Source organism: Protomyctophum parallelum, assembly GCF_964188405.1.
Source record: "Protomyctophum parallelum genome assembly, chromosome: 23".
Taxonomy (NCBI): Eukaryota; Metazoa; Chordata; class Actinopteri; order Myctophiformes; family Myctophidae; genus Protomyctophum; species Protomyctophum parallelum.
In genome coordinates, this window is record NC_139715.1 from 20,203,707 (window position 1) to 20,214,580 (window position 10,874).

The following is a 10,874-nucleotide window of genomic DNA, read 5'->3' on the forward strand; positions in this document are numbered from 1 at the left end:
ATGGAGAGGAAGTCCGTCGGCGACTGTGAGGGTCTAACGTTCTGGTTGGCCCAGGCTGAGGACTACCCGGAGCTCATGTCCATGTCTGAAGGCATCTATGGAGGCAATGATTACCTGCCACACCGCTACCATGAGTGGCTGGGAGAGCCAGGGAGGACGGTTCTACTGGCACGCAGCAGCCAGGGGAAACTGGTGAGGACACATTCTGAGATTTCTGACTAGGGGTTGGGAAAAAGTATTCCCATGTATTACTTTAAAGTAAAAGTAGTATCAATACTGCAGTGTAGAAATTCCCTGTTACAAGTTAAATGTCCGAAATTCAAAAATGTCCTTGAGTAAAAGTACAAAAGTATTGTTATTAAAATATACTTAAAGTACCCAAAGTAAAAGTGCTCATTGTGCAGAATGTCCCATTTCACAGGTTAATTACAAATCTTTTGGAAATACCGGTAGCTGATCTAGTCAGGTAAATAAATGCCAGAGGCTGGACAAAATTGGATTATTTTGTTTCTCAACTGATTCTTTTTTAATCAGTTGATTCAGCATTTTGCAGATGCTTGTCTCATTTTTAAAATCTTAAATGGACTTGCACCTCCACCACTGAAACAGTTCATAGATCGAAGGGACAGTGGTGACAGAGCAACTACCAGAGGAGACTGTAAATGGTAAATGGTGCATTTAAATAGCGCCTTTATCCAAGGCGCTTTACAGAGATTGTGCATTACATTCACTCATTCATACACCGATGGCAGCGGAAACCATGCAAGGCACCAACTAGCACATCGGGAGCAATTAGGGGTTCAGTGTCTTGCTCAAGGACACTTCGACAGTAACTCTGGGGGAGCCCGGGTTCGAACTGGCAACCTTACGGTTACCATCCAGGCACTCTACCCCTGAGCCACCGCCGACTGTGAAGTGCCAATCTGACATAGTGTGTTTGGTAAAACAGTCTTCTCTGTTAGAGCCTCCCATCACTGGAACAGTCTCCCTATACAGAAGTAAGAGAGACCTCCAACTATTTTACCTTCAAACTCAACCTGAAAAGGTGGCTAAAAACAATTCAAATCTGTAATCATGAGTAACTATCAGCACTATTTAGTATTCATCACCAGTGTCATTTTTCACTTCACTTTGCAGTTATTCTGTCCCCTGTACCATGTTGATCTGTTCCTGTATTGTATTGTGTTTTTGTATGGATATAGTGTTGGGTGCTAGCACATATGCACACATGGCATCAACGCATGGTGTTGTGTGCTGGCACACTATACACTCTGTCTTTCTTTTATCATTACATTTTTTAAGAGCCTGCTCAGGGACTACAGATGAAATGTAGCTTTGGCTAACTCTGGCTTATTTACATTGAGGTGAAAACTGACATGTTGATTAATGAGCTTTGTCCCCGTCAAAAACCAAAACAAAAATCTGACAGGACATTAGGTCTACTATAGCCAGGATAAAAATATACCATAATCTGCTCACTGCTAATACCCTAAATTTGCCTTAATCCAAGATGGCCCTATTGATAACCTATTATAAGGCAATATTAGAAAATATTTAGAAATTTAGAAAATATTGCCTTATAATAGGTTATCAATAGGGCCATCTTTGATAAGGCAAATTTAGGGTATTAGCAGTGAGCATTATCCTTGCTAGTAGACCTAATGTCCTGTCAGAATCAGTTGAGAAACAAAATAATCCAATTTGGTCAAAACTGAGTGGATTTTTTTCCTTTATTTACTGGACTAATCTACGAGCATTGTGAGCTTGTAGATCTGCTATTTTCAAATGGCCGAAATATATATAGGGCTGAAGTGGTTAATGCATGCTTTTCATTATCAAAATCTACAAAGTAACTAAGTATTCAAATAATTGTAGTGGAGTAAAAGTACAATATTTGCCTCTGACATGTAGTGGAGAAGTAGTAAAAGTACATACAATTGGAAATACTCCAGTAGTAGTTTGTACTATTTTTTTTAACTTAAGTACAGTACTTAAGTAAATGTAGGCTACTTTACACCACTGGTATGGACACATTCAGTCATTGGACCGCCATTAATTCTTGAAGGAAAACATGAGGCCAGAATTATTTGCTCCTATCCACACTTTTCCTGGGCTGTGTGTGCTCCACTTCCTGTCGATTTCATTGGATATCATTGGTCATCTGACCAGTTTCATTGGATCAAATCGACAGGAAGTGGAGCACACACAGCCCAGGAAAAGTGTGGAACATGGGCCTAGGGAATACGAGACTGCTCGCCCCAATTCCAACTCGCCCCAAGCGGCGAAGAATGGTCGCCCCAACGGGAAGAACGGTCGCCTCAAAGCCCGGCGAAGTCGCCCCCAAAAGTCTGGATTAGTCGCCCCCAAAAGTCAGGACAAGTCGCCCTGTAAAACCGTTGTATTTTCGAGGTTAACTGAGATTTTCCTGAACTTTTAAACAGAGAGAGATTTTTACCTGTTCTATATTTTTCCCTGTACTTTGAGATTTTTACTTTTTACTTTTAAACAGAGAGAGAGAGAGAGAGAGAGAGAGGTAAAGTGTCTAGTTATAGTGAGAGTGGAGGGGGCCCAAGGGGGGGTCATCAGCCTCTTTTGTTTGAGTGTGCTGGGTCGTGACTCGTTACTACTTACAATAACAACAACAACAGATCAACTGTAGGAATGTAAACCATTTAATATATACAGATGCCACTTTAAAAAATAGTTGAACAAAAAATATATATACAACGCTACTTCAATACTAGCAGCAAAAAAAGTTGAACAAAAATATATATACAACGCTAATTCAATACTAGCAGCAACAAAAAGTGTCCCATAGGGTTAGTTTCAAAGTTCAGCAAAAAGGTAATGGAAATGGTCTTCAGTGTCACGTAGTGGTCACTGGGACAGCGACAGTGGTCACTGGGACATGCACTTTAGTTGCCTTCCTCAGCAACTGTGGAACGGTTAAAGTGCTTGACAGAGTCGAACGTACTCAGCGGAATTAGAGCGGAGAGAGAGTTTGTGTGTGTGTGTGTGTGTCTCCTAATCTTCACTTTCTTCACTTTTCGAGGGGGCGAGTTGGAAAAGGGGCGAGCGTACCTGTTACCTGTTACCACATGAAAAGCCGGGGAAAACAATAGTTCAAAATGCATCACATGCCGGGGTGTTGTGAGCTTGTAGATAGACTAGAAAGGTAGCTGTCAATTCAGATCTGAACTGGACTCTCTACGGGTAAACTGTCAAGCCAGGCTTGAAGCCTTCATGGTTGGATCAACTTTATTTTCTGTCTGTCACACATCATGTTTCCCCTTCCTCCACTAGGTGGCACTAGAGTCAAGCCTGGTGGTTGATGAGGGGACCTCAGTGGTGGTGGAGGGCCTGAGGGTGTGCGTCTCCGCCAGGGGTCGCGGTGTGGCTGGCATCATACAGAGGTCAGTACACATGGTCTTTCATTATGAAAACCAATAGCAGCCTGCATCATCTAAGACAGTGTCTGTTCAAAGCCACTTTTAACCTGGCGTCCCTTTTTGGGCATGTCATTGTTGTCCAAAATGTTCAGAAACAGTGAAAATAGCAGATCTACAAGCTATGTTGTGAGCCTGTAGATTGGCTATTTGCACTACCTGTATAGGCTACACTAACCTTTTTGTCAGTGACTACATTTAAAGGACATGGTTTTCTTTTAGTTTTTTGCTAAATAGGATCTAGAATCTAGTTACTAGTATATGGATAGTACTATAACCAACGTTATGTTATTGAAGGTCTCATGCCACACATCTGTGTGACTCACACAGTGTGACGTGTAATAATTGTCTATTTTATAATTTAATTGTTATCCACACTGAAGCTTGAAGTACAAGAATGAACACCTTGAACCTTGTACTTAACCTGTAGGTTTGCTGACAGTTATGTCCGACAGCTCTATCCGACCATAAAGATGAAGAGATTGACCAGGGCAGATAACGAACTGGCCAAGTACAGCTTGCTGGCACGACGGGTCAGTGCATCTGTGCGTGCATGCTTGCGTGCATACACATAAAGTGCATGCACATACATACAAACAAACAAATACATACATACAATATACATATAGCATATATACTGTATATAGTCTGTGTACCATGTTTAGTTATGATAAATACTTTGCTTTTCCCCCCCATCTTTTCCGCTCATTCTCATCTCTCCTTCTGTCTTATACAGGCTGTCGTTTCTTTAATTGGCGAAGCAGAATATTACAACAGCTTCCTCTCCCACTTGAAGAACAAGTTATGTTCTGCAGGGGCAGCAAGCGCCTTAACTGTGTCCGTCCCCGAAATGGTTCCCCTGGAAAAAGAGCAGTTGAGAGATGTTCTCCTCCACCCCGAACTCCACTCCAGAGTCCAGCTACCCGGCGGGGCCATCATTCAAGACTGGCAGCCGCTGCGACCGGTCGAAGGCAACCTGGAGATCCTGGCCAGGCGAAACCTCACATGGTTGGCTGACAGCAAGGATGCTCCTGTTTTTCTCAGTTTCTACACGCCTCCGTACCCCGTCCCGTATAACGGAGGGTCGATGCGGCTGAACATTGACATGTTTGGGACAGACCACGTCCTGGCTCAGCGCGCACTGGTGGGCCTCCTCGAGAGGGTGTCTGGGAAGGGGGAGCTGAAGGGGACAGTGCTGGTTAATGTTTACATGGCCATGTCACTGTGGGAGACGCTGCAGGGTTTCTGCGAGGGCCACACGGGGGTGACAAGGCACAGTGACCATTGGGAACAGTTGTTCATGGAGAAAGAATTTTAGGGGTTAATGGAGGGAGGTGTTGAATGTGCCTTCAAAAGTGACCGTTATTGTCAATGCAGATTATTTCATAATCTTTAACCACGTGAAACCCTACTGTATGTACTTCAGTTAACCAGAGTCCCCTACAGAGCTCTATACTTGGTTCCCTCTTTTTCTTCCTCCTCTACACCAAATCACTTCGATAATAGGCCCTCTCTACAAGTTCACAACCCATCACGTTGTGATGCGTATCATGCGTTGTGAGCTATTTTTTGCAGAATGTTTGCCTATTATGACATGCCCAGAATAGGGACGCCAGGGTTCATGTGAGTAATTCCATCCTGATTTAATATAATGTTGAAGGAAATTACTGGAACACAGCAACAAGGATCAATGTGTTTACTATCTAGTGCACTTCCCCTGCATTAACTGTTTGTGGAGACGGGTACTAAAGAGCTAGTGTATTGCATCTCTTCTATGTTTGTGCTACGTTTAAGATGTGTTAAGTGCATAACATTTGTAATCAATATGACTGAACAAATTCATATAATTTTAAGTGCCTCCACGATTACATCAATACAGTATGGTAATAGTATTTTTTTTAATGTACACCGTAGCCTTATAAAGTGTACAATATACAGTGTACACTATAGCAATATATTGATTATTGCACATGGTAAAGGTATTCACAGGTCACGTGGTAGTAGCATATGCCGTATATACCACTGAACACTTGAATAAATAAAGGAATTATTGCACTTGTCTAAAACCAACATGGTAAATGGTAAACATTTTTCAGGTTACCAGCTAACCCTAACTGTAAACAGGACATACGCTAGAACAGTGGTTCCCAAACGTTTTAGCTCAAGTCCCAAAACAGAAATCAATCATTTGCCTGGGACCCAAACCACGCTGCACCACGCTGTGAGCTTGTAGATCGGCTATTTTCTCTACTTCTTAAACATCTGTTTTCTAATTTATGTTTTTAAATTATAATAATAAAAAACCTCGTGCCGCGAGGTGTTGAGAGCGTGTGGATCTGCTATTTTTGGCAAAGTCTGGCTTGGGCAAGGGGACGAAAGAGCAGACAGATTACAAGTTGAGGGTTTAAGTTGTTAACGGTCAAACAAGTCTATGAAGCTATCTTACGAAAATCTATGGAAAAGTTGTATCTGCAACACAATTTTATACAATACGTAGTGGGGGGAGGGGGGGGGGGGTCTGCTTAATCTCTCTCAGGGGCCCATGGCCTGAATACCATAGGCTCTCGCCGCGGGTTCGAAACCAAATCCCAACAACCTTTGCTGCGTGTCCTGTCTGCCCCTACTAAATTTGATCACAATAAAGGCATAAAATGATAAAAGCAACAAAAAAAGAAAAGGATCTGTAGTATTTGATACGGTAGGTATCAAATATGTATATGTTAGATTAAGTACTGTCCCAGTGCTGCCATCTGGTTTCTGTGTTTATCGGGTGTAACACCACTGCGCATTTCACTGGACTTGACAAACAGCATATGTCTATTGTAATCCTGCAGTAGCTTGACGATGATTTGATTAATCCAAGGATATCCCCGAGATAATGGTCTCAAGAGTTGAGCAGGCCCTCTGCAATCTGTGTGTGTGTGTGTGTGTGTGTGTGTGTGTGTGTGTGTGTGTGTGTGTGTGTGTGTGTGTGTGTGTGTGTGTGTGTGTGTGTGTGTGTGTGTGTGTGTGTGCGCATGTGCGTGTGTGTGTGTGTGTGTGTGTGTGTTCCTAGATGGAGGGGTTAACCTTTCAACTTTTGATCCAGATCTGGCTTACTTTAGAATGTGAGGGCGGCGCAGGGTCGTTATTATACTTGTTTAAGCAGGTTAATGTGGCCATGGACCACTCACAGAGGTGTAAAGTCAAAGTTGAATAATGCATGTGTTACTATCGTTTCAGTTCAGTTACCTTTCTTTCTTTCTTTCTTTCTTTCTTTCTTTCTTTCTTTCTTTCTTTCTTTCTTTCTTTCTTTCTTTCTTTCTTTCTATACAATTACAATTACAGTGCATCATTTGACTTGAATTACGTACTTTGATGATAACCATGGACTGCATGGTTATCATGCTAATCAGCTGCATTTTATGCCTATTCTATCACCTCCTTCAGTAAAAATAATAATAATTGTACTTTACTTTTTTTTGTACTTCTACTCCACTACATCTACATAGTTAATTTGTAGATTTGGATTATATTACAAAACATACATTAACCACTTCAGCCAATCAGATACATTTCGGACATTTGAAAATAGCCGAGCTCACAACGTTGCACAATGTGAGCTTGTAGATCGGGTATTTTCAAAAGATTGTACATTTTGAAGCCAATATTTTTACTCAAATACATTTTGAATTCCAGACTTTTATTTGTATTTCTATATTGCAGTATTAATACTTTTACTTAAGTAAAACATGTGAGTACTTTTTCCACCACTGTCTACATGGAAAACCACGCCCAGTCGCCCACTGCTATAGAGGTCAGTGTCTTGCTCAACGACACGTCAAGCTGTATAACAACAAATAAAAACCCTGCCGTTTACAGCACGGTATCTCTTGTCCTCGAGTGGTCTCACCCAGCTGCACGTTGTTTTTCCGAACGGGCTTCCAGTGTGTAATTATTACACCTAAAGTGGAAACTCCTGGTCGTCAGCTCGACCATCATGTGACCTTGTGCTGCTGATCTGTTTTTGTTTACAACATCAGAAAGCAGCTTTGTGGCACAATGATCTGGCAACCCTGGTACTCAAGCTTCCAGGACTTCACTCATCAACAACCTCTGATCCCTACTACAAATGTACTAGAAAACCTCAGAAGGAAGTGACTTTCTAGATCATTTGCCCCAATTCACTGGCCAAGCGCAGGCGACAAAAGTAAATGGTGTGCATTTATATACGTACTGTAGCTGCAGCATCTTTTTCCAAAGCGCATTACAACATGGTAATACCCCGGCGGTGGAGGTAGCCGCGCAGGTGGTAAATTAGGGGTTCAAGGACACTTAATGCCAGGGGGAGTGCATGGAGATTGAACCAAGAATGTTACAATTTACAGACAAGCATTGTACCTCCCTCCTTTCGTACATTAGTTTACACACACACACACACACACACACACACACACACACACACACACACACACACACACACACACACACACACACACACACACACACACACACACACACACACACACACACACACACAGGAATGTGGGAATATTAGACAATATTCCTTCATCCTGCACAGGTGTGCATATTGTACAGCCTTCTGGCTGGGTGCTCTGCCAAGAAATGCAAACTGACTTGGAAAACTTGGGAAGCAAAGGAGTGGCAGCACTTTATTCACACCAATCACACATCAACATTTCACAGACCTACATAATACCTGATTTATAGTCGTACAATCGTATAACGGTTTCACATGTTGGAAATGGCAGATCTACAAGCACACAACGTGCCGCAAATGCAATGTGAGGCAATCAATTAATACCTTTCCAACCACTATATTAATGGCAAGTATTTCATATACAGCTTTATGTCCAAAAATCTGAACTAACCCTTTAAGAGTGGCTTTAATGATGCACTTCACTTTTCCTCAAATATACTTGAGTGTAAGATTTTTTTTTACTCCTTTACATTTGGGGCAAAATGTATTGTGTGAAGCATCCAGGGGATTATCGTGATCAAGCTGACTGTGCCGTTTGCCTTAGATAACAGGGTTTGTGAGAGTCAAAGGTCTTCTATAGTGAAAACACGATGGTGTTATTCACCTGTGCTGCTGCTGTTGTTGCTGCTTACTGGTATGACTTCGACCACGGTTTCCCAAACACATTTGTAGGTCGTGGGCACATTTGTATGGGTCCCTTTGATGTTTGTTACCTACACACAAAAAGCACAAAACTCAATGATTTCTTTTCAGTAATTTCAGGAAGAAATAAAATAAAAATCTAAGAAATTCCATAAATTAGAAAACTAATGTTTAAGGTGTAATTAAAATAGCAGATCTACAACCGTGAGCTTGTAGATCGGCAATTTTCACTACATCTTAGTTTGGATCCTGGGCAAACATCTAATCTCTCTTTTGGGTGCCTCAACATCAGATCAGCAGCATTAATCTTCTGACTTGTTTACATGTTGTCTGTCTGGGGGATAACTTGCTTAAATTGTATCCCTTTGGAGATATTTCGGTATTTTCTGTGTATCACCATCATGGATGTCCTATTGCTTGTTTTCGTGGTGTATGTTTGTAAAGATGTGTAATTTTATTCTGCCTCTAATTGGCCAGTTGCCCAGTTCAAAATAAACTTTCTCTCAATGTGCTTTACTGGTTAAATAAAGGTTAAATAAAACAATACAAATAAAAATAACACTTTGGCAATGGATGTTAGAATCATGCCCACTATCACTATAGAACTCAAATCTGCAAATGGGCTATGGGAATAATGATAGAACACTACATTTAATAAAGCCATTATCTATTAATTCACACTGAATCAAAGCAACAATAACACTCGTTTTGCTTGTCTATCAGTTACAAATCTATGTATTTCAGTGGTGTTTGTCTCAGACGGTTTATAATAATAATAATGGTTGAAATGCAGGCCTTCGTGTAAATCCAGGCAGAGGCGTTTGTTTTTATGAATGGAGTCAGATTAGAGGCTGTTGATGTTAATGCTGAGAACACATGCTATGGGCTAAGATTAACCCCAATAATTCACACTAGCTGTCACCAACAACACAGAGAACGATGTACTTGTTAGATATCAGAATGGATTATTCTCTTAATCTGCAGTGTCTGTGTGTGCATGTGATTTAAAAAGACAAAAACAAAAAAACAATGAACAATATATAGCCTAGTCATTAAGAGGAGGTATGGGGAGGCGTGCACACACACACACACACACACACACACACACACACACACACACACACACACACACACACACACACACACACACACACACACACACACACACACACACACACACACACACACACACACACACACACACACATACACAGGCTGTTTCCTATTGTCACCTTGATGTGTGTGTAGGCCTAATCTTCTTTCTTTTTGAGAGATTATGAAAACCAATCCAAGTGTTGTCATGGGGGGGGGGGGGGGGCTGGTTTAGGGGTGACAGTGACTTATCATAAGCGAGATCAGGGGGAGCTTTACCACCACGGGACATAGCCTAATTACCAAGATGATCTGTTGAACATATGTCCCATTGTCCCTCCTATTTAACATCATCATCCAACAGACCGCCTTCTCAGGCTATAGCCCAATGATAACGTTGCTCCAAATATTTGTACTTTCAATTTCTGTTTTCAGTGCCTATAGTTAATACAGTTTCTGCAAATATTTGTACTTTCAATTTGTTATTTACTTCCCATGTTTGTGTCTCTGTGAAGAATAAATAACAAAAAGACACACATAAGCTATAAGTAAAATATGTTGCCTTGAGGCACCACGGCCAGACGATGGCAGTATTTCTATTGTTTGGGAACAGAGTCTGACGCATCTGCCCTCATCATTTATTATTAGATGGTTGTTGTTTTTTTCATTCAGGATATTATGTAAAATGATACGCACAACCTAGCAAAGTATGCGGGTGTATATATTAATAGGCGCCTGTCCCCAAACACATGCACTTTTAGGACTTTGTACAGCATTTGTAGTGCATTTTTAATAGAAAACAAACATTATAGCCTAATCAATGTCAGCTATATGTTGACATAATAGTGTTATCTAGCTATATGCAGCCTATACCACGACCTACACAATTTTTTTTTTAAAGGCCTACAGTATAAGTAGCGTACAGTTGGACAGGAATACTACAATCAAAACAACAGATTATGTAAGTGACAGATGGATGTTTACATTATATGTCCCTCCTTAATTGGTTGCTGAAAACTGCTGTATCAAACAAAATAGGTGCATTGTAGCCTAATCATAACTGGCCTTGTACATAACGCTCTGTTTTGGAAAGAGAGACTGAGACTATTGAACAATTTGCACTTAATTGTTCATTGTTGTTGTTTTTCTCGTGGATATTGATTATGTTCCTGGCCTGAATGCAGCTCACAAAACGCCTAGATAAATATTTTTCC

At 41.1% G+C, this 10,874-nt stretch overlaps 1 protein-coding gene across 1 annotated transcript; it reads left to right on the forward strand.

Annotated features, from left to right (window-relative positions):
- LOC310853940 (putative N-acetyltransferase 16) lies at positions 1-5,122 on the forward strand (the record flags this gene model as incomplete). Its single annotated transcript, XM_083758414.1, has 4 exons — positions 1-192; positions 3,304-3,413; positions 3,877-3,979; positions 4,183-5,122. The coding sequence occupies 4 exons, from the start codon at positions 1-3 to the stop codon at positions 4,762-4,764; spliced, it is 987 nt and encodes a 328-aa protein (XP_083614540.1). The 3' UTR covers positions 4,765-5,122.
- Positions 5,123-10,874: the final 5,752 nt, after the last annotated feature.